This window comes from Lygodium microphyllum, chromosome 2, assembly GCF_053477565.2.
Source record: "Lygodium microphyllum isolate KBCC chromosome 2, Lygodium_microphyllum_v1.1.10, whole genome shotgun sequence".
Taxonomy (NCBI): Eukaryota; Viridiplantae; Streptophyta; class Polypodiopsida; order Schizaeales; family Lygodiaceae; genus Lygodium; species Lygodium microphyllum.
Window position 1 is genome coordinate 72,780,798 of NC_141136.1, and position 25,620 is coordinate 72,806,417.

The window sequence follows — 25,620 nt, forward strand, 5'->3', positions numbered from 1 at the left end:
CATGTGTTGCCCAACACTAAAGATGCAGGCACAGAGTTGCTATTAGGATGAACCTTTAAGAAGCAAGCTCATGGTAATGTTGACTATGAGTCAGGACGTATCCACCTAGCCATGGGAAACATCCACATAGTTACAGCTTTCAGCAAGGGTTGCATGACTCCTTCCAAGTCCGCAAAGCCACCGATAGAGAAACATGCCGCCAAGTCTAAGGAGGGGGGTAGTGCTTCGTCACAACCCACCAAGCCTCAAGACTAGCAAATCACTGAAGTCAAAACTAAGGCCCATAATACAAAGCTTCAATGGATGCCTAAACTGCAAGGACCTCCACCTAGGAGCAGACGCCCACAACCCCGCAAGGCTAAGAACCCCACCTCACGCCCTAGGAGGCCAAAACGTAACTATAGACATCGACGTGTAGTCAAGCCACAGTGGGTCCCTAAGACCCTATTTCAAGAACAAGGCTATTATGAGGGTAGTGCCTAGATATGGATCCCTAAGGCCAAAATGGCCAAAGGCACTGATTGAATGCTGCCCTCAAGCTTGACCACACAAGGCCACATGACACATCCAATGCCAAGGCTCTGCAAAAGCCTCTGTATTCAAAGCCTTCAAAATCACAAACACACAAACCAGTGAATACTGAACAAGCTATTGATCCAAAACACATCCTACTACTCACATACATACCTTAACTAGTCCTAAAACTCATGGAATGGCACGCGAATGTTGCACTGCATCGTCAGCAGCAACGCCCAGCATATTGTACAAAAGGCCCAACCGCAAGCTCGGGAACAACCAAAGCGGCCCCCATCAATTGTTGCTGACCTCTCTAGTTCTGTCAAACCCCAACCCCCTGCCTGCCTTTGACCCTTTTATAAGCAATGATCGATTCTGACTGTGGCCTTGCACTTAGCAGAGAATACTGGTGATGACTTGATTGCATGTCTTAGACGCCTAGATGCCACCTTCATGTCGCTCACTAAAATCTATTACCTCTTAAAATTGGGACTCTTGGAAGAGCCTATAGCAATGAAAGTACAAACATTCCCTTGTTCTTGGGAAGAATCAGAATTTGTGTTTGTCAAGGCTTTCGAGGTAGTTGAGGAGATAATTGTTGTCACCGACGTCTCCCGTGAAAAAGCACAGAAACAATACCTCATCACCTCATATGATAGGTGCACAGCTTATGCCAATGATCAAGAAATAGAAGACTTGAAACAACTTGTTGACAATGACTCCCCTTTCTTGAGAAAATGGTATGCTCTTTGCCTTCAATGGGAGCTCAAAGGATGTCAGATCATGACGAATGCAGAGCAATGACACGCAATCAAAACATCAGAGTATGACCCAACTTATGTTGCTCTAACCTCTTATAGGGTATTGACGACCATTCCTGACCGACCCATGGAAGAACGCATTCAAGAACACCCTACTTAGATCGCATCCTCACCGAGGAGGAACTGGACATTGCTAGTCACGTAGACTCCGGTGACTTCTTGCTCAATATCCTTACTTGCATCACCCAAGTAGGCATCCGACCTTCTGACATGGACTGATACACTCATATGGAATATAATCCAAACTTCTATGCTTGGCTCATGCCAAAGTAAAACAATATGCCCATGCGTTGAATGCCCTCTACTCTCTAACCTTCAATCCTAGGTAGGATTCTTCTCAGTTTTGAGAAGGAGGGGGTAAGGGGGTGAGGTGAATCAAAATCAAATCAAATACACAAGGAAAGAAAAAAGGAAAAGCATACCTTAAAAGCCTCAATCCACACCTAAGAACAGAGAAGGAAGGAAAACATCAACTCCAGATTGAGGAAAATGTCACAAATTTTTTAAATAAAGCTTGTAGGGAATGTCTATTTCTGTACTACAAAATGTTTCAAGTCAACAAGCATGGAGTCTTTTCTTTCAGCAAGTAACTGTTTTGGAAAGCACTAATGGTGAACCATGGTTCATGACAGGAGCTAAAGATGTCACAGCAAGATCGATCCCATTGCCTTTCTTTCACAAAAGAGGAAAGAGCAAAGTATGGCCTTTCCCTTGAAAAGCGGGCCTATAACCAACTCAAATTCAGGAGCATTCACAACATCGAAGATATGGTGGCCAATTAGGAGGCTGCCAAGAGGGTTGTAGAATGGTACAACTTGGCCAAGTACATTGAAAAGTTCAAACAATCACACTAAGTGTGTGGAATTCTTAAGGACATATGAGCTTGACAAGAAGTGTGGGACTATAACTGTGGGGAGTAGAGAAGGAGCCAAGCAAGTGTAGATTCTGCTCAGTAAGGCCTTGGTAGAGAAGGCACTAGGATTGGAACCAAAGGTGGAAAAGAGGCAAAAGAGAGATTTCTATGCCATGTTAATGTTGAAAAAGGAGAATGCCTTAACAAACAATGGCATAAGCATTCAAGACATCCCTGACTAAGAAGTCACATTGTAGGCTAAGGTGATCCACTCCCTCTTCTCCAACCAAAGGTACAACTCACTTATGCATAGGATTAGTGTGCCCATGCTGGAGAGCGTGGTGGCTCACTCGCTAGATGAGGTGGACTAGAGTGGCTATGTGCAGAAAACCATTGATCAATCCACTAAAGCACTAGCCCTTAGAAGCCGATCGGTGGGTGGAGAGTCCCCAGTGTCAAAAGGAGCTGAGAGAAAGAACCCTTCAGCCAAAGCCTTGTTCATTGGTCATGGAAAAATCTTGACCACTCTTATCCAAGAAGCAATAAAGGAGGCATGAAATGGAGAGGAAGGAGCGGATGAAACACGTGAGAGGTCACCTCCCCATCACAACAGAGAAAAATCAAGTGAGAGAACAACTAGTGAAGAGGAGAGAGAGTAAGAAGCTCAGTCCAGCTAAAGGAAATCAAAGAATTCTAAGAAGAAGACGGCACAGAAAAAGTAAAAGTAAGAAAGGAAGAAAAAAGAGAAAGTGGATTTGCAGAAATCCAAGAAAAAGTCGAAGAAAGAGGCGAAGGAAAGGAAGAAGAAAGAGAGAGAAGAGTTTGAGAGGCTAGAGGCAGAGTCAAAAAGAGCCAAAGAAGAGAGGAACAGAAAGTCCAGTGAAAAGGAGGAGTTGAGGAAGAAGGAAGACAAAGACATCGAGCTGGCCAAAAACACAAGTCCATAGAGCAACAAAGTGAATAAGAAGAGATGGACACTTTGAGGCTGAGGAGAGATGAGGGCCCGGGTTCAAGCACATAGGTGCCTCAAGGCACGCCAACAACTGCAGTGCAAGAGGGCAAGGGCAAAGCCCCCATCCACCCCATTCAACCCCTCATGGTACCTACCCCCACAACAGCAATGCCTACCCAGGGCACCTCGGCCATGGTAGATGCCAATAATCTTATGGCCTGGGTGCAGTATTTTGTTAACAAGGAACTGGCTCAAGCAAAGGTGTGAAAACCCCAATTGTAGGGAAAAAGATACCAGTAGCAGTAGAGCAGACTCCGAGTCAAGGCAGGACCCTAGGCGGCAAAAGTTTGAAACTTCCACAACTCCCATCCCCACAACTATGACGCCACCCGCAAACTACAATGAGTATGTCATGGAGCTACTCTCTCAGCTAGAGAAAGCCAAAGAGGAAAAGAGAATAGCGATGGCTAAGTTGGAAGCCAAGAAAGAGTAAGTGTGATGGCCTTCCAACTGGAAAAAACCCAGTAGGTGGCCATGTACCAAAAGGAGATTAGCGAGCTAAAAGCAAAGCTCAATACCACAAGGAAGAAAAGGAGGAAACCTAGAGAAAATAGCTCGAAGATAAGAACTAGACTACAACGTGAATATAAACTCTTAGCATGAGAACTTGGAAGCTCATCTCAAGAGAGTCCAACTGGGCATGGATGAGCTCGCTGCAAGAGAATAAGAAAGAGAGAAAGAAGAGGAAGATCATCACCAAGAGTTCGAAGACCTAGTAGTAAGGGTGATGCTAGAGATAGATGAGTAGGAGAGGTTGGAGAGAGAGATCGAGCACCTGGAAAAGGAGAAGGAGGTGATAACTCAAAAGTGGAAAGAACAAGAATCAGCAATAACTCCCTTAACATAGAGGCAGAGGAAGAGCTTCGGGGAGATGACAAAGAGAGCAGAAGAGTGGGAAACCTATAACGAAAGGAGGGTGAAAACCTTGGCATGCTGTCTAGCTCAAGTGGAGAAAGACAAAGTACGCTGAAAGCAGAGCAAAAGCCACCCAAGTGGGCTTTCAAACTCAACAACATGCCTTTTTAAATACCTGACTAGATGTCACACAAGTAGAGGAAGGAGAATCCATAGAAACTGTAAAGAAGGATCTAGGGATAGCACATAGCAGTGAGAGTAGGCCTATAGATGCCACCATAACCCATGGGAGTTGTCCTTAGCCTTGAAGAGCAGCGCCACTATCAGGCCTAACCCCATAAGAAGTTGACACACTTGGATTCACAAAAGGGGCACAACAAGAGTCAAGGTAGGAGGAGGCGGCCAAAATGAACTTTGAAATGGAACTGCATGAGGAAGAGCTTGTCCCACCACCTCCTTCTGCATGACCAAATGAGCAATAGCAACAAGTAGATACCTCCGCAGAAAGAAAGGTGACACTGAGAGAAAGGAGAAAACAAATGGTGGAGGAAAAAAGAAGAAGATGGAATGCCAGAGGAGTAATAGCACCACATGTACCTATCCCACCATGCAAGGACAAATCCTTAGCAAGCTTCCACGTCAACTATGTGATCTAGGAATGGCAAAAAACGGCCAGGAACCCCTTTGATTTTAATTTTCGATTCCCCACTACCCTACGTAGATTTTTTCCCATCAAGGTAAAGGAGGAGGTGATTAATATCAAAGGCATCTAGATAGGGGAGAAATGGTTGAAGGAGAGAGAACAAAACCCCACTCTATGGGACACTAAAGGTGCTAAATTTTGGGAAACAAAGTTTTTGAAGTGCCAACCTCTGTGCCTAGTTATAAATGCCAACTTACATGGAGAAGGTGGATCTGTGACGTCAACATGGACACTTGGATGGCCTTTTGCAACACTCAACCCTTCAAGGAATAACCCAACATTCATGCCATACCCTCAAAGGGTAGGAGTGGATTTTGCTTAGCTCTTCTAGAGGACATGAATGATAGCCGCTTCACCTGTTGCAATCATCCATTCCTCTCCACCACCACCCTTCAAGTCTGCCTAGACCTCAAGGAGTATCTCCAAATCCGCCAATTCCTTAACAAATCTATTAAGCCTCCTTCTCGACCTCACTCCGATGACGAAGCCTAGCTTCTGTCATGACTATGTAACTCAAAAAAGAAAAAGAGAAAGAAAGAAAGAAAGACAAGGCAAGATAGTACAAAACAAAAAGAAAAACAAACATAATGGAAATGAAAAGAGAGAATCACACGAAGACATAGTGATCTACACATAGACCACACTCATTGCACCTAGGGGTTCTCAAGTTAAGCATGTCTGGTGGCCTAGGTTGCGATCACCTTCGTGTCTAACCCCCTAGCCCTTTTCAATCCCCCACTACACACACTTCGGGCACCTCAAGGACAGGGCATACCTAGGGAGGTAACACTTGCTTATGGTTAGACTTGTCTCCCTAAGCCGCAACCACTACACCTCACTCCCACATGCACGGGGTCCTCAAGTGTGGGATATCACCCAAGCTTGACCCAACTCCCCATTCCACTAGCACAAGCACAATGCACCACACAGTGAGGTAGACACTTCCCCTAGGTAGAGCATGTCTTCTCTTTTCACGTACTCTCGGATATTGCAACTACCAACATTAAAGGCCCCGCGATCCACTCAACATATCCTCAGTCTCCAACAACGCAATCATTGCCAAGATTTTCAACCACTACCAATCAACACAAGGACCCATCATCCACTTAGGCAACCACCCTTCGGATCACCAAACCCTCAATAACAAAGCCCCGCAAGTGCCATGGAATTGGCACTCGTCTAGAAGGGGGGTAATGTTAACCCCAGCTCGAGATGGAAGCAAAAGAAGTGAAATGTGGATGAAATGGAAGAAGTAAGATGGAGAACAAGCAAAGGCACAAGGGCGGCCTCTAAAATCAAGTTAAGGGAAAAAGCACATTTTTAAGTGAAAGGCGCCCCAAAACTTTTTTAAAAGAGTGCTAGGCTCCCTCCTATGCAATTTGTAAAAGGGTAGATGAGCATAGACAAGAAATAAGCCAAGTAGAAGGGAATGGAAAAGAGGGCCTTGCCACAATGGCCTATCATGTAAAAAAGGGGATGGGTGCCCATGGGATTTTAGGGCATGTATAGAAATTTCAAACACTAAATGATAGCTCATTCTTGTGTATGGCCAAAGGTAGCTCTCTTCTTCTTCTTCTTCTTCTTCTTCTTCTTCTTCTTCTTCTTCTTCTTCCTTTCATGAGCTTGTGCTTGAGAAAGGGAGTGTGAGAGTGTGAGGGAGTGAATGTGTGAGGGTGAGGGACCATGATGGAGAAGCTCTCCATCTTCTCCTCTCTTCTTCTCTTCTCTTACTTCCAGCAATGGAGCTTAGAGCGTGGAGCTTGAGGATCCAGCTCGTCGCTTGAAGCTTGCACTTGGGTTGTGGAGCTATCGGAGTGATCGGGAGAGGAGGCAACTCGATCGGGCATGGAGGTCAGCTCACTACACAGTGGTAGAATCGAAGGTGCATTGCCTAGGTGAGAGATAGCCATAGATTCTCGTTTGAAATGCTTGAACAACAAGCAGTCCATGGGTCTTAGCGGTTGAGCGAGAGCTCCCATTACAACCATACTTTCCTAGTGGCATCATCAATGAAATTACAAACTACAATACTCCAACCAAATAAACCCTAGGCGATAGGCACATATATATCACTATGTATCAATTCCAAACATTTGGATCTTTACTAACACTCTTTTTATGAAGAACTATATTTTGTTTGCTATGTACATACAATATTCACGCATTCCAAGATCAGAAAAGTTGAAAGATGGGAGATACTTCAAATGTGAAAGGACTTTCATTTCGATTATAGACATATGGCATAAATGGCTATTTCATGACAACTACAATGTTGTCTTTCATACTAACATGCAAGGGATACACTGTGCCAAATTTTGCCCCTTTTGGCAGCTACAAGGGTCCCTTTGCACATCTTCCAAGCATAATCATTAAAGATCACACACTAACCATAATCATCTAATTGTCCAATACTTATCAAAATTTTCTTTAATTCTATTTTGTGATGTACATTCCTAAGTCCAAAAGAGGAACCATTAGCCAATGACAAGTGCGCATGTCCCACTTTAGCAATGCTATAAGCAAAGTTATTTCCCAATCAAATGTATCCCTTTCTTCTAGCATCATATGCAACAAACCATTCCATGTGGGGAGTAACATGAATTAATGCACCAGAAGCAAGAATCCAATCTTAACAGATACCATCGTTAATATCAACCAAGAATGCATCCTAAAGTGTAGAGTTATAAAGCACATCATCATCATCATTACCTATGGTGTTGACCTCTTCAATCTTTGACATTTGTTTATCTTTTTTATTGCCATCATCATCACTTTTTTTCTTTTGTCTATTCTTTCTCTTTCACTTGAAACTATCTTTCTTGGTGTGACCCTTCTATTGTAGTTTCATACTCCATGAAGTCTCATCCCAACCCTTAGGTAATGTCTCATCCTCCATGAAAAGATCAATGAGTTTCTTCAATCAGTATGACTATGATGCAGCAATTTCCTTCTTATACAAGTCACATAACTTCTAAACTCCAAATGCACTACTTTATAGATCCTTTACATTGAAATACACTAGCTTAGAGAGAGTAAACATGGTGATAGATTGTGTTAGCTCATATATTTCATCCCATGCATCTATGTTTATATCCTTAGGCTTTACACTATCTAATTTAATTAGCTCAATCTCCCTTTTTTGCACCAACACATTGTCAATTTGCTCTTTCCAATACAACAAATTCATACAATCCAACTTTCCAATGTTAAATAATGCATTTTCAAAAGTAAAGGACAAAGCCACAATCACTACAATATGTGCAAAACACCAAGTAATCAAGACATTGTCAACCACAAGAACAAATAGATATATATAGATGTAACCTAAGTGCTACTACAATGGCCAAGCAATGGCTAATGCAACATCAAAAACAGCTCGATATTGATGCCAAAATGATGTCCAAACACTTCCCAATGCATATGAATTCAATGCCTTTTTTGGAAATTTTTAGCTATTTTTCATGCATAAAATAGCCCTCAAAACTATTGCACGTGAATAGCCCTTTATGTCTCCAATGTAACCAAATTCAAATTTGCAATATAAATAGAATACAACTGAACTAGTTTTGCAAAATATCATGTTCAAGTCTTCAAACAAAGTGAAAATAGTATCATCACCTAGCCCACATAATAATTGTCAATTGCCATCATCTACAATATAACAATATTTTCCAAGATGGCTCAAATTGAACCACTTCTCAAAAAATTTGCAATGTGAAACTAGCCTTTAAAATTTTTAGTTCCCAATGTAAAATCGATTCTATTAAACCAATTCCAACTCAAACTAGTTCAATAAACCAACCATAATGTGAACATAAGGAGAGTGGATAGTGATTTAGAGCCTTCGTAATAAGGCTTTTAGCCTTTAACTAATAGCTTTGGGGGGTGACTCTTTTGCAAGAAGCATGAAATAGATCAACCCCTCCACATACTAAATGATGGTACCAATTCCAATGAGGGAATACTCAACCAAGTAATGAGTTTGTGAGCCTTTGAATGCTCCTTTGTAAGACATATAAACGACAAAATCTTCAATCTCATCTCTTCTCTATAAGAAGCTCAACCCTCTATTTCCAACAAGAAATCCCTTAGCTTAATAAGCCTCCTACTTAATATAGCTTAATATAACAACCCCTACACTTGCATATATCAAATACATAGACCAAAACCTCTTCCCAAGTAATCCAAAACCAAACTATTTTCCCTTGAGTCCATCCACCATTGGCTATCAAAGTGCTTCCAAAAATGGGCTATGCTGGCCCCTAAGTTGAGTCTCAATGGCTCCCCAAATCAGAACACATGTTTGACTTAAATGAAGCGCTAAATAGTGAGATTGGTACTTCTTCCTACTCTAGACAACAAGCATGAATGTTGCAAAAGAAACTTGAATCCTCAACCTTGCAAAAAGTTTGACTCCTCATGCTCCTTGCTCTAATCACAAGCTCTTAAAAAGAGGCTTTAATACCGATTGAGAGGGAATCAATGGTGGGATGTAGTAATCAAAGCTATGAGAGTGCAAGAGGGTGAGAGAGAGGGGGGGCAACCATACACAAAGTTTTGTTGGGTACTTAGTTATCCTTATTCTTCATTATCTTCACTTACACATGTCCATATAGTATGTATTAGTACAAGGGATGTCTACTTGGCCTTTGTCCATTATCCTTTACCCCAACAAACTCAATCATTTAATTTCTCACGAACCAATACTCATAGTTCTAGGCAACACCTCAAGTCAAGCAGAAGGACACACAATTGTACAACAAGACAATATAATCTCATCACCAACAATTTATTTCACACTACACCAATCAAATTAAGAGACAAAAGTAATAATGCACCTTCAAAGTTAAAATAAACAATGAAGCTCAGTTACAATTCTTAGTACAATTTCTGGCCACACATCACAAAATGAAAGTTCCCATTATGATAGATAGGAAAGGTACATCAAGGTCCAGAAATTGTGAAGATGCGTCAACGTTTCCTTGAAAGAAATTTAACTCAAGCTACCAATTTCTTAATGCCAACCTCCCCTCTCAAATTCTAGTCATCTTAATTAGAGCAACCTCTATGCTACTTCATGCAAAGCCCCACTATGTTGTAGTAATGCCAATGGTTGTTCTCTGAAACAATGCTCCATTTTATTATGTTAGTCACCTCTCCCAGTAACTTGTATAGCTTTCTTCATTGCCACCATGTGTTGCACGTGTAGTTAATAGTGTTTTTTCTTTAATATTTTACCTCTTTCATGCATGAAATATCTTTAATGAAGATAAATTCGCTCTTCTATCTTTTTTTAGTCACAATAATCACAATGCACATAAAATCTTTTATGAGAATGTTTTTTGAATCTCCTCTATCTTTTTTTAGTTGTGTCATCATGTCTTTTCATCGTGTTGTGTAGCATCGTCAAGAGAGATGAAGTAGAGTGACTCAAGTACAATAGCAAGTCGAGTGGAAGAAACAGACACAGTGAGTCAAGTGTAGGACAGACAGAAAATCGTGATTGTGAGTCATTTGATTAGCAGTAGAGTAGCAATGCTATGGTGTAAATTAGTAGTTAAGACATGTGGCATTATGATATTAATTAGTATTTAAGATGTTTGGAATTATGAGTTAATTTGTAGACGTTAATTAGTATCATTATTAGTGATATTACCATTAGTGACAATGCGTACGACATTGATTAGTGTTAGTTAAGACTTTGGTGTAAGATGTTAATTGCAATGATATTAATTAGAGTTAGTTTAGACATCTTTAATTAGTGTTAATTAAGGCCTTAGTATAATTAGCATTAGTTAACAATGTTAATAATGGTTTGATTAGCATTAATTAGTATTAGTCATTCAATTAGCCTTAGCATTAGCATTGAGCATTGATATTGTATCATTGTCATTTCATTATTGGATGCATTATTAGTTAGTCATTTGATTAATTGCATTAATTGATTATTGATTAACATTAGCATTGATTGATTTCAAATAGATTATTAATAAATCAAATATATTAGATTTTGATCATTATTAGTGATTAGTTGTTAGATTTTGATAATTATTAGTAATAATTGTTTGATTTGCATTAATTAGTTAGATTTTGATAATTATTAGTAATAGGTTATTAGTAACTAGTCATTTGATCAACATTAATTAGTGGTGTTAGATTATATTTTGATTGTATTTGATTTTATAATTGATTTTGATTGTATTAGATTTTGATTAATTAGTGTTCCATCAATTCTTGTTATTAGTCTTAGTTGTTGTTCAATAAATTAGTGTTATTTGTCTTGCTAGTTATGTAATTAGTGCAAGGTTAGTGCATAGATTAGTCTTAGTAGTTATAGATTAGTTCAAGGTTAGTGCATAGTTCGATTAATTAGTATTACATCAATAATTGTTATTAGTCTTAGTTGTCATTCAATTAGTTAGTGTTATTAGTCTTTAATAGTAGTTATGTATTAGTGCATGGATTTTCCAAACATAAAAAGGACACTCTTTCAAATCACTCAAAAAGAAGCACCTAAATTTTTATTATAATAGGTATATCTACCTACACATGTCAACCTAGTTATAAATTAAGACTTAGGCTACCTTTAGCTTTTCTGTGATCCCATTGCCTATGTTTGAGAACACAACCATTGTCTTTCCCTTCTTTATGTTTTTTAAAAAATAATCTTAAAATAGTTGAGCACCTGAAGGCATGGTCGCACACACAATATCAAAAGAGTAGCCGAGCATGTTGAAAACAATGTAAAGCCTCCCTACACACCAAATTGGAGCCAAGTTTATGTAAGTCCTCCATCCTTTTGAGAGACAAGAAGATTCCATGTGAAACTATCAATATGTGAAGATTCCTTGAAGAAGAAAGAATAATGCCAAGTGAATCAGGCCCTCCTAACCGCAAGAGGTTAGAACATTCCAAGAGAAGAAATGGCTAAATCCATCATAAAATAGCCAATGCACATTGACTCTACCTTTCCAAGATTTACATGAGAGCCAAGGAATCTTCGGCTCGGTCTTCCTATGGATGGCATGAACCCATTTGGTCTCTACTTAACTTCTTACAGTGTGTGGCCTATAGTCCTTGTTAACTATAACATCACGCCATGGCTTTCTACGAAAAAAGGACACCTGATCCTTAACTTCCTCATTCCTAACCGCTACAAAGTCAAGGATATGGACGTCTATCTGTATCCATTAGTCGATGAGCTTAAGATTTTGTGGGAGGAGGGGGTCACCATGGAAGATATGAGCAAGTGGGATGGTCGACGATCTGCCAATATATGAGCCATTCTCATGTGGACCATGCATGACTTTTTGGGATTCAGAGAGTGCTCGGGTAAGTAGGCTTCCGTTCTCATTGATAATTTCTATCATAGCTCGTTCAAGTTTGTGTTCAGTAAATAGGAGTGTTGGGACAGATTTGGTTACCTCAGGTTATCATGCATGTCCATTGTGTGGGCCATAGCTAGATTCCTGAAGGTCACAAACCATGAAGAAGATGGTATATCAAGGACACATCGCTTAACCTGTCCCAATGCCCTTATTTAGTGAACACAAACTTGAACGAGCTATGATAGATATTACCAACGAGAACAAAAGCCTATTTACCTGAGCACTCCCTGAATCCCAAAAAGTTATACATGGTTCACATGAGAACCATCGCGCTTGCTCATATCTTCCATGACGATCCCCTCCTCCCACAAAATCTTAAGCTCATCGACTAATGGACGTAGATAGACATCCATATTCTTAACTTTGTAGCAGTTAGGAGCGAACAAGCTAAGGATCAAGTGTCCTTTCTTCGAAGAAAGTTGTGGTGTGATGTTGTAGTTAACAAGGACTACATGCCACACACTGTAAGAAGTTGATTAGAGACCAAATGGGTTCACGCCATCCATAGCAAGACCAAGTCAAAGATTCCTTGGTTCTCATGCAAAGCTTGGAAAGGTAGAGTCAATGTGGCTCCATGCGCATGAATCCGCTGATATTCGTTGGACTCCATCTATGGATCTATTTTGTGCATGCCACGTTGTCAAGCTCACCATGCCCAACGTACAAAACATGTCACGTATATAAGGGATAAGTGAAAAGTGTCTAAGAACTTTCTGAGGGATGGTTTGCCCTTGCAAGTCTTGATACCTGTAAGCACCACACTTTGGACATGTCTCCATAGTCTCGTACTCTCCTCAAAACAGCACGCAATCATTGACATATGCATGGATATTGTTGTAGCCCATGCCAAGCTTTCATAAAACATGTTGTGCATCATCACGAGACTCAAACATCATATCTTCATGTAGTAATATATGATACTTTAGCAACCTAAAAAAAAATCATAAAACACCTTTTCAAAAACACAATTACTTTTTATAATGGTGCTGAAAAGAAATCAACAAAGCGTACGTAGAATGTACTTGAACAACTCGATCACACTCACGTCACTCCACCCTTATTTTGCTTATACACTTAGGAGTGCAAGCAACGTCTTCAGGCGAGATACTCGACACCCATCATATAATGGTATGGATGCTTCCTCTCTTAGCGGATCAGATGTCTCAGCATCCATGGGCATTAATGCATCGATCATTCTCTCCATCTCTCAAGCTCCAAGATTGAAAGAAGGTGCGAAAGGCTACCTCTTTCCTCTGGTATTGACGGTATACACTGAGTCGTGTATTTCAATATCTACTGTTTTTGTATATGATATTCAATTAGGTTGCAAATGTAAGGTATGATTGATATACACTTTTCTTACCGTTTTCTCAAAGTTTGAGATTGCATGATCAATGATCTCCAATTGGAACTCGCCGAAGCGTCGTACGTGTTCTATAGACAAGTGACACTTCCGTCTGATTGCCAGCTTGCATTGAGAGTAAGGACACAGGACACGCTGATTAAGATACGCCTCACGATCTTGAACATCACGGTCATCATTGTTTTTCATTTTGTCTATGTTACAACAAACGATTGGTTTTTATTTTCATTCTCTTTTTCTTTTTTAATTTATTTGAGAAGGAATTTCTTCTCTTGTAACTCAATAGAATTAATGTCAACTGAGAACATCTTAGTTTACAACACATAACAAACTAGTTTAATATACATTATAAAGATTCTATATAAACTTTCTTACATTTTAACATAAATTTTTAGAAGCTATTGAGCTTACAAAAGTAGAAAGCAAAGAGTTATCTTTTATTTACGTTTTTCAATAGATAAAAGACATTACATCATGATAAGAATCCTATTATAAAGATTTATCCATGAAAATTAGATACATAAGTAGAATGGTTAACCATAGATTCCTTCAAAATAAACATTAAACAACTTTTAGGTTTTCCATCCACTATATCTACTTAGGGTTGGTTCTAATATAGGAAAGATGATTGGCATTGATAAAGCAATACATGTCATTCCATATCCAATACCTTTCATAATTTAGACAGATCATAAAGTCAATCTAAGGTGTGCACAAATTGATCCCTTTTCATCCAAATTCTAGAGAGTACATGGCCTTGCAAATCTAGAGACTATAGTCATATCTAGATGCATATCTATATTTGTAACATGTCTATCCACCAAATCCTAATGGCACAAATTTATCAAGAGGTAATCAATGTAACTTCCGCTCAAAACTCCCTTGTAATAATCAAACCACATTACCTCAAACTACTTGAGTCTAACTCATAGGGAAAGTTCCACCTCAACCCTAGAAGAATCAACCTAAAGCAAGATTTAATCGTAACTATAGTCTCCTACCATGGGTTATTTAATATTAGCTTAAGATAACTACTTTGCTATCATCTCTCAAACTTAAGTAGAACATTGCATTAGTTTAAAGAGAGTGAGAAATGAGGGGGACTAATATGTATCAACCACTTTATTAATAAGGTATAGTCTCAAATCAGGTCCCCCTAAAATAACATTGATTTGGATCTAGGATGACACACTAGGATAGTTGATATTCGATCATTCCTAACTTGACCTAATCTAGCATTTCAAATTATTAATGGAATTATCTTGGCTAACCAAGACCACTTTGTTGTATAAAAAAGCCATGGATAATTTAAACACCCCCTTCCCTTGAAGAGTAGCTTTAGTTGTCTAATTAACCTAACATAATTTATCCGCCTCTCTCTGCACTCTTCGTTTCATGTTCTTTCCCCCCCCCCCCCCTTCTCTTTCTTTCTCTCTCTCTCTTTCTTTGTTGCCCCTCTTTGTTTCTCTCCACCCCCTCCTGTTTTTTCACTCTTTCTTCTCTCTCCCTCCCTTTCTTTCTTTGTTAATTTTAAGTTTATTCTCTCTCTCATTCTCTTTCTTTTTCTTTCTTCTTCTCCCTCTCTCATTTATTCTCTTTCTTCCTCAATGCACCTCATTCTCAAGAAAAACAAACAAATGAAAAGAAGAAAGAACAAGAACAAACCAAGAGGAGGCAATGTACTCACCACAAAGGCTTCAGGATGGATTCTTCATCTCCTCTTTGCGACAACCCCTCTTCTTCCTACGTGCACTTCTTACTCTTCTTCGCAAATGGCGATGGCAACAGTGGCGATGAGAAGCTCTCTCTCTCTCTCTCTCTCTCTCTCTCTCTCTCTCTCTCTCTCTCTCTCTCTCTCTCAGCCACGATCTCTTTCGCTCTCTCAAACTCTTTGAGAAAAAATGCCATACTCGTGTTTCGTCCACCTTTTTTTTCTCAGAGTAACGTCGCTATTTGTGTTGCCATTTGCATCGCATTTGCAACTCAAATAGTGACGCTCCTAATTTGCATTGCAAACGCCCTCACTATACCCTTGTTTCCTTGTAGTGAACCCTTAAGTTTTGGAGGTAGAATCTTAGTCATTTTTGTTACTATTATAACCTATTTACAACCATTTTCTTAATGGCCATGATGCAATGGCTTATCATTGAGAAGTCTCTAAGAGTTCTTTTATAGAGGTTTGAAAGGTTGGCCAAATGGCCCTCTATGATCCCAACCTTGGATAGTAATAAGAAACCACTATTTCTACATTCATAAGCACCCAAGGGCTATTGGACAAGTCTTACTTGGGAATATAAACGGCAATTGTCAGTTGCAAGTTGACAACAATTCAAACATCATCAATTCATGTCCTCTACGAGCACTAGTAAGAGCTTATCAAGGAATTGGAGTGGCGGAACAAAACAAGCTATAGAGGATATTTTGTATTGCCTTCAAAAAAATATGACTCTTCTTAGGAGCACATAAAGACCATCTAGTTCTAGCAACACAAGAAACAAGGATCTTTAAATTATTTTATCATAAAAGTATTACCAAGTGATTGGACATTTGGAACTTAGAGAATCAACAATTTCAAGAGCTACATGAGATGGCCAAAGAAAAGGAATGGATGGGTGTGTGAAGATATGATAGGATTCGCATTGAGGAAACATAGAAAGCACGACCACAACTAAAACACAAATTCAAATAGTGACGTGCAAAACTCAAACCCTAAATGCAAAATGCAAAAACACAAACACAAACACAAACACAAATAGAGAAGAAAGAAAACTTTCAAGTGAATGGATCAATTATGTAAATAAATGAGAGAATTTAAAGAATGCTCAAGGGAAAAGCTATCCAACAACCAATGGCTCTCGTGGGAGTAGAGGGAGGGAGGTGTCAATGTGTATCATCCACTAAAGACGAAATCCCAAGTGTAACAAAGTCAGAGCAAAGGCTGATGAAGAAAAGTGCTAAAAACTCAAAGATTAATCTTCTCATAAAAATAGGCTGCAAATAGATGAATCCTAAGGATGATGTGGAGGCTTGGTGTACAAGACGATGAACGATTTGGGGATAGCCAACATACATGTGTATGGCCAAGGATAATACCAATATCATATTTACAAGCTATCCAAAATTCCTGTAATCGCTGCAATCCAAAACAATACTGCCCTATTCAGTTGAAGAAATAATGAACTAAGTATAAATGACAATAAATATAGAGACATATTAGGCTAGATAGACAACTCCCTAGTCAGTGGATAACTTAAAAATGTCAAAATGTATGTTCAATGGTTTTTATACATTGGCTTGCCAACACGTACATGATTGGTAAAATTCATCCGGGGCCCTACCAAAACATGCATCGACAACTCATGGGTCAAGAAGGTCCCGTGCCAAAAAGAACTAGAGGAAATGGACAAGGCACTAAATGCAACCAAGAAAATTCAATGTGGCCTTCCCCCACGTTAAGGGGTGTGCCTACCGACATACTCGTGGGCAGCTCCCCACCCTGTCTAACCATGCTAATTTTTGGCCTCAAACAATTGTATGCTTGTACAACAAAAAAACCGTGAAATTTCTTATTACAAAAGATCCTAAACACATGCAACTAGCAACCACATAACTATGTACAACCATGAAGTTGCATAAAAGAAATGTGTGCAAAAATTATAAAAACTAATTTAACAATCTAGCATTATACTTTGTACTACAAACAACCCTATCAGCACAGTACAATTCGCATAAAACATTAATGGCATGGAATTTAGCCTTTTGCTTCTGTTTGAAATGATCTACTCTACAAACAAAAATAGTGCTTCAAATTTATTTATGAACCACTTCACTACATTGTGTATTTTGCACTTCAAAGAGCAAATTTTCAATAAGAATTAGCTTAACAACTTTACCTCATGCCCATGCAGCAATAACAGTATAGATTCAGCCTTTTCATAAAATCCATTACCATGTAATTGATTGATATACCATTAGGTGCAAGAAAATATGGATTTCCCACTCAATGCAAGTGTAAGGTCTAACAAGATTCGATCATTAAAGGAAAATAAAACAATGAAAGAACAACAAGACACATAAGAGGCATGCTCAATATAAGTTTTTAACCACCTATAAGGCTCAAGATCCAAAGTCATAAGGTGTACAAAATGGAGATAGCTCGTGGGGACAACAGATATCATTTCAAGATGATTCTAACAATCTTTCCTCAATCCCATGTGACACTAGATATGGTCAGATCTCACCAAGGACCTTATTTGGGTTTTATAAAATAGTGTACAAATTGAAGTCGCCTACTTGAAAGACTCGATGTGCGCCTTTGTTTGGGGGTCTACATAAACTCAGGCATGGCCTTAGGATAGCAATCAAATTTATACCCAAAACATCAAATAATGATAAATAAGACGTGTGCATGGCAAGAATTGCCCCTCCCCAGGGGTTTAAATTGATACCCAAAGTGTCGAAGAGCTCTTAGGCTCCGTCTTTTCTCCCCACAACCGCAGCAGATCCATCTTATCTCCGACTGCAGACAATTATCAACGCTTTCCACAATTTGGAGCAACTGCAGGTCACCAAAACTCATGCACTGACAGATGGAAAGAACCTTCATCACCATAAACAGATCTAATGTCTCAAGAGACATGCTTGTAAAGGACTTTTCTTCCAATACTTACTGATGGGTCCTCAGAAAACGAAAAAGACCAATGGAACAAAAACTCACTTGATACTGACCAAACGGATAAACCCTTCAATGTAGAGGGGGAATTTAAGAGAAACATTCAAAACCTCCTGCAACAGGATATGTTATCCATGTTGTCATAACATCGTGCTGCCCTGGACATCAACGGAAGGCCTCTGCACGTGAAACCAGCAGTACATTTCAGGCTACATTTGCATGACCGTTTGGGAAGGTCCATGATGGAAACCCTCACATTACCATAGGCATGCGCTTGGACAGCATTAATGCAGGAGTCTGGGAAGTATTACATGGAGTTCAGCACCCCTTTACAAGTGAGTCAATTGCATTGGGAGCATTTTCGTTTCTGAAATACCCAGTCCACCAATGAAAATCATAGTGAGAACCCATTCACCAGGTATGTGCCAAACCAATCGACCCTTTGAATGCAATCATCACCTTCTACCAGACACTTTCAGGACTTTACTAGATGCCTTTCTGGCCCCATATTTGGACCCTGATTGGGTTGCTTTGGCAGGGGCTCTGACTTTAGGAGCTTTAGGCTTTGGAACTCGAATAGCTTTAGAGTTGGGAGATCGCACTGAAGAGGTTGCAGCTTTAGACTTTAAGACCTGCACTACAGGGGACTTTTTAGCAGAAGTGACAGGTTTTAACTTCTTTGCAGAAACACTCTTTGCTTTAGAAGTAGTCTTGGTAACTACACGTCCCTTGCCACTCTCCTTTTGTTTCGACTTTGTCAATCCTGAATTTGTTTGGACTGCTGGTTTTTGTGAAGGGAGACATTCCAAAGTCTCCCCTTTGCGTATTGCTTCCTCAATCTGCTGAGCTAAGAACAAGCTTCGCTTCGTAACCAGGCTTGTGATTTTACCTGTAATCAACAAAAGGCCCTCCAGTCACACCATCATAGGCAGGGTCCAAAGAACACAGCGCTCACTCAAATGCATTGAAGATGTATCACTCGTCAACACTGAAGACACAGAAATGTAAACAGAAAGATGAGCAATATCAGAACTTGCCTTTGGCACCCATTCGTGCTGTTCGCCCAGTACGATGGAGATAGTCAATCTTCAAAATAAGAGACAATTGCTCAAACATAAATTTCAAGAAAACAAAAACTCAACAGACATTACAAGTTCCAAAAACAAGCTCTCTCTCTCTCTCTCTCTCTCTCTCTCTCTCTCTCTCTCTACACACACACACCCCCCACCAAAAATAAAACAGCATGAAACATGCCGTGCTGACTTTGTTACAATCTAATTGTTACTGATGATGCTGCAAATACTCAAGTTAACATGCAAATGAATGCCAACTATGAAGCAAAGCAAGGCTTATAAATACCAAGAAGAGCAATGATCACCCTACATAACTGCCAAAACTGGTATTGCGGGAAAAGTTATCAATTTCTCTTTACAAAGCAACACGTTACTTTTTACAATCACAAGGTTAGAGGAAATACAGAATATTAGATGCATACACTCAATTTTCGTTTTCTCACAGAGCTCCAACTCCCTCCCGATGTTATTCAGATCACAAGAGAGCGGCCTAAGCTGATCTTACCGAGTTGAGAGGAAAATCGAACATGAGCACATGGTCAACGACAAGATCCAACCCACGAGCAGCCAAATCTGTACATACCAATGCTGGGCAGTTCCGATCCTCGTTCTTGAACTTCTCCAAAACCTCCACCCTATAGAAAGACCACATGGTTTTCACATTTCATAGCACACCCAGTACCAATAGAAGCATGTAATACTATTTACTAAACTTGTAAATGGTAAACTGAAACAAAGATAATGCACCCTGTAAGCGTATGCTTAAACTGACACTACTTATGTGAGGCAGCTTAATGCCCTTGAACAGCATTCTACAATGCTGAAAATGAATGCATTATATGTCCGCAAATAGGATGCTCTGAATGAATGATGCAAATCAATGCTGCCTGGCACTATTAGATCTGTTCCAGCAATGTTACTGGAATGCTGCTACAAACTGCAGACAGGAGTAGAGATGCTGCTGCTCTAGGTTGAACTAATATGGATGCACTAAAAACTAATCCTCCAGGCTGAAACCATTGCCCTCACAATCCCAAACTACCTGCAAGCAGGCTGGAAACTGTACCCAGACTGTCGGTCTCATTACTCCATAACCACTGCCTGACCAGTTAATCTTGCAGCTAAACTGTAGTCAAACTTCACTTTCTCAAGATGAGTAGGCTGATATGCTAAACCATGAAAACCAACCTGGAACACAACTGATCAACTCCCATAGGCTTAGAATTAAATCAAGATCATGCACTGGAAAGTGCACCTAATCTGTCACTCATTGCTGCCATAGGTCTCTGAAGTTCAAAGGTTGCAATAACCAACGGCTGTCCAGTTAATCGTGCACCTAAACAAGCCAATATTGGCATTCTGGATAAGAGGCAAAGTCTCTCTGCGTTCTGAGTGCTAATCCGATTAGTCTTAAGTTCTTAACCCTGAACTCAGATGGTGGTTCTACTAAGAAGACATTTCACAAGCTCACAGGCACCCTAACCTACAGGGCTGAAAACCCCCCGGGCCCTCTCTCACTCCCTTTCCTTCCTCCTCCCTGTCCCGCTTCCTCCCTCCCTCCCTCCAAATTCCTTATGCCTATGCAAACACACCTTCCTTCATGGTTACAGCTTCTGACATAGTAGAGGTTCACACATGCCACATTTTGCACCTGATTGATACCTGTATATGGGCATCTCTTTCTAAAGGGGCCCTTTTGTGACTCTTCTTAGCTTGCTGCATCTCTAACTATTCATTCTCAGTTTTGAATTTTGATGCCCTTGCATCTGCTACTTAAGGGGAATGATGTAAACCTGCTCTTGTTTGTGTTGTGTTATGTGTTTATTTTCATGTAAATGAAAGGTATCTGTTGATAATTACATGCATGCGTTGAATTTAAGAGCAGGAATTGCCTGCCTCAGAGCCAATCATTAATGAGTAGGCTGATATGCTAAACCATGAAAACCAACCTGGAACACAACTGATCAACTCCCATAGGCTTAGAATTAAATCAAGATCACGCACTGCAACTTAAGGGGAATGATGTAAACCTGCTCTTGTTTGTGTTGTGTCACGTGTTTATTTTCATATAAATGAAAGGTATCTGTTGATAATTACATGCATGCATTGAATTTAAGAGCAGGAATTGCCTGCTTCAGAGCCAATCATTAATAACATTATGGCAGACTCGTGAACAAATAGTGATGACAAGAATCTAAACACATTCATAGAAGTTTAAATATAAAATATTAGTTTATGCTAAAACATACCTGGCAAGTTCTTGTTGTTTGGCTCTTTATTTTCGAGCTTGGCTTTTGATCATCTAATCTGGTTTCCTTGATAAGGAGTTTGGGGTGTCAAAGAGAAGCAGGTTCAGTGTTAATCATGTGGCAAGGGGGTCCAAGTCTCCAAGAAGAGCAAGGAAGAGGCTAAAAATCTAAAGAGGAGAAGAACAGCCTAAATACAACTGTGACTCCGAATCATCAAATGCCAATCAGGATACAGCAAACACTATTAAGACTTAAGTCTATCCTAGATGTCACATCAACCCCACATGCTCAAGGCAAAGAGGAAATTGAGGGTAAAGATTAGATGCTCTTTTGCAATTGGCCAACTTGGATATGCATTCTTGCATTGCATATGTTGTAGACCTGCATTGCCAAGAGCACTCATAGACAATACACCTTGTTCCAAGTCGTGATGGCACCTCATGTATGTTCACCGAATAAGGACCGGGCAACAACTCTTTTGGGCCACTTGTGTTCCACTTGTGGCACTATATATGCACCCTCCCCTATACTTTTGCATTTCATTGCGGATGTCCTTGGGCATGAGATCCTTGCTCTTGGACACAAAGACAGGCTACTCTTTTCTTGCTTCATCCTTGCAATGGTGATGGCTGTTGTGTTTGCTTTGGTTGCACGCTAGTGGATGAAATTCTGTTGCTTTCATGTATATTTTATGCTTTCATGTGTCTTGTGTTTTATCTCTATCCTCTTCAATCTCATGTTCCACTTCTGTGTTTTGACACAGTACCAAGCATTATAAGTTTGTTTGTTCCTTTGTGCACTGAGTTTTGAGATTGTTTGGTGTTCTAATTAATTGTGTTTTGCCTGCTGTATCAGGTTTTCTGTGGTTGTGGTGTTATGTGGCTTGTTGTGGCTTGTCGTCATATGTTTTTGACTAGCTAGCACTTGTGCAGCAGGCCATGGCACCTTCTTGCATTGCCTGCATTTTCTGGGCATCTTGTACCCACATATCTAGTTTGGATTCTGCAGCACCTTGATGCATTCTGAATGACATACATGGCCATGTTGATTGTCCTATGTGGCTGTGTTGGCTGTTGTTATCATGTGCCAATGTGGTTGTGTTGCCTATTGTCATCACACTTTCCTACCGGCTTTCCCTTGTGTTGCTTCTTCCTTTTTGATCCATAGCTATTTGCCTCAATGGCATCTATCACGGGGACATGAAATCTGAATGCTTTGCTTATCGTTTGATTGATTTAATAATTAAATGCACAAATGTGAGATGCACATGTGATGTGCAAGCAAGTTATTTCATGGTAGCAAGCAAAGGACCTCAAAATATAAGCCAGTGCCAAAGCTAAAGGTTGTAACAAGTTAAGTTTGTTAGGTTCTAGGTGGTTTCTCGCATCAAATATTGGCCTTAAACACTTTTATTAACCATTAATGCCAATGGTGACATTAGGCACTAGGCATTAGTTAATTAATTAATGCCAATTCATGGGCTATTAACTGCTCAAGAATACTTGAAAAATTGGCCAAGCCAATTTCATTATTGGTTGGTATAGTTAAATTTTTTGGCAAGATCTAATAATCAAATTAATATTCAGATTTTTAATTCTGAAAATTGATACATGGGCGCAAGGGGGGGGGAGGGGGGGGGGCTGCAATTTTCCAAACCATTGCAAGTTGTAAAAGAGCTGCCCCCAACTGATCAAGAGGCCATTGGAGGCAACTCACAACCCTATAGGTTGTCTACAAGCAAGTGATAGCACATTTGGGGCTCACAAGAGCAACTGACTCCTAGGAAGAGTGCTCAAAATTCAAGGCCTAATACTTGAAATTAAGCTGCTGAAATATGGGGATTTCATAGAATTTCAAGAGGCCAACCAACCAACATTAAGTTTCGGCCAAAAATTGTCATCCAAGGAACAGATTGAAGGCCAATCCCCAAGCAAACCAAGGGGCAAATTGGTTTGAAGGCATGTTGGTTGCTATGGACAGCAAGATATATTAAAGATTGAAGGACTTCAACCTATAGCAATACAAGTTAAAGAAATACCACAAGAGGTGTAGTTTTGGGGCCAACCAAGTGTCCGATGTCCAAGATTAAGTGGTAGCATTTGCATTTTCAATTTATGTGAATTTTATGCTTGCTGTAATTAGTGCCTAATCAAGTTATTTACCACACTATTAGAGAGGTCTATCACAGAGATGTAAAATTTGAATGCTTTGCTTAATGTTTGATTAATTTAATAATCGAACGTGCAAATGTGAGATGCACATGTGATGTGCAAGTAAGTTATTTCACGGTGGCAGGTCAAGGATCCCAAAATATAAGCCACTGTCAATGGCAAAAGTTGTAACAAGTTACATTTTTTTGGTTCTAGGTGGTTTCTCATGTCAAATATTGTCCTAGAACACTTTAATTAGCCATAAGTGTCTATGGTGACACTACAAACTTGACTCAATTCATTTAATTAATGCTAATCTAAGGCTAACAAGTGCTCCGAGATACTTGGAGGTAAAATTGGCTTGGCCAATTTAATTGTTGGCTGGTTAGATTATTTTTCTAGGCACAAAAATATTTATTAAATTAACTTTCAAAAGTTATATTCTAAAAATTAATCTAATAGGCTGGATAATGCTACAAATTCAATTTAGAGGATTGGCACTTGGCAAAACTTGCCCATGCAAATTTGGGAAAGCTGAATTGGGGCTGAAGGGAAAAGGAAATCTTGCTTTTGCATTTTTGAGCCATTGGAAAGAGGCATTGGAATGTTATTGTCTGGATTTGAGGCCATTTCCCAACTATTGGAGACCATTTTGGTAAAGGCAACTACATATTCTTCACCAAGGAAAGCTCGCAATTGCTGCGAATGCATTTTCTCCCGAAGATTTCAGCCTTTGATGCTCCCTTTGCAATTAGTGAATCCATGTGAATTTGCTTCTTGCTGTAATTAAGTGTTAATCAAGTTATTACCACTCTTTCGAAGAAGGAAGACCGGTTTCGGCATCTGCTGCATCATGGTCTCCACTTCTCTTGAGCATGAAAACTATGTGGTGCTTACTAGCCTTGATCATTGTGTTTTTGCAAGTAGTTTCCATCACATGCCTTTGACTTGTGCATCATGCATTTACTCACATTTTAATATTATTATATTGCACTTGTCTAAACCCCTGATCACTTGCATTACTTCATTTTGAACTGCTTTAACTCGTTCAACACTTGTTGATGTACACTTGAGTGTTGTAGTGTTTCAGTTTTGCTTTATGCAACCTATTCTCTATCTCAAGCATAGAATTTCCACAGAGCTAACTCCTTTTATGCTTCTCTCATTGCCACTATACTTGTTCACATGACTACATTATGATTGAATTCTTCAATCTCGGTCTAACCTCTCTCATGGAGATTTAGTTCAGCATTACAGTGCTTGACTTGATCTACATGAGCTTATTTGGCTTGCTTTGTCTTTTGCAGTTGTGGGGTTTAAGTAGCAATTCCAGCCTTGTTTTATTTGATCATGGAGAATTCTCTATTACAACAACCATGGTGGACATTTCTTTGGCGGTGACATAACTAGCATCATCAAGTTGTTGAGGCAATGGCTTGCTCCTTCATCCTTTGTTCTCCTTAGCCATTTGATGGCTAAGGTGCACTACTCGTCTCGAGGTATGGTGCCTTGCTCTTCTTCTCTCCACGACCAATTAAAGTAGAGTCTATGCTTAGTTCGGAAGAAAGAAAGGACTGCGTGTCCTTGATCCAAGAATTCCGTGACATCTTCACCTGGAGTTATGATGAGTTGAGGGGTATCCTTCCTAGTTTAGCTATGCATACCATTCCCTTGAGGGAAGGTAGCCGCCCCCTGTGCGACAAAAAGTGAGGCATATGCCTTTTGAACTAAGGGATTGACTATTTGAGGAGTTGCAAAAATTGCGTAAGGCTAGCTTGATATTTCATATACAACACACGGAGTGGTATTCGCCGGTAGTTATCAGGAAAAAGGATAATAATCAAATCCGGCTTTGCATAGATTTTAGGGAGCTCAATAAACAAATGGTCAAAGATTACTATCCACTACCATTTATTGACCAAATTCTGGTGGAGTAGTTGGCAAATAGAAATATTACGTGGCAAA

General features: G+C 39.7%; 1 protein-coding gene across 2 annotated transcripts in view; it reads right to left on the reverse strand.

The window, feature by feature from the left end:
• Positions 1-18,240: 18,240 nt before the first annotated feature.
• RH39 overlaps positions 18,241-25,620 on the reverse strand; it is a 48,921-nt gene continuing 41,541 nt past the window's right edge. For both annotated transcript variants that reach the window (XM_087695058.1, XM_087695059.1), the window contains exons 7-9: positions 19,762-19,891; positions 19,221-19,269; positions 18,241-19,072 (exon numbers count right to left, since the gene is read on the reverse strand). In XM_087695058.1, coding sequence (XP_087551184.1) covers positions 18,639-19,072; positions 19,221-19,269; positions 19,762-19,891 — 613 coding nt within the window. In that variant the 3' untranslated portion in view covers positions 18,241-18,638. The remainder of the gene's footprint in view (positions 19,073-19,220; positions 19,270-19,761; positions 19,892-25,620) is intronic.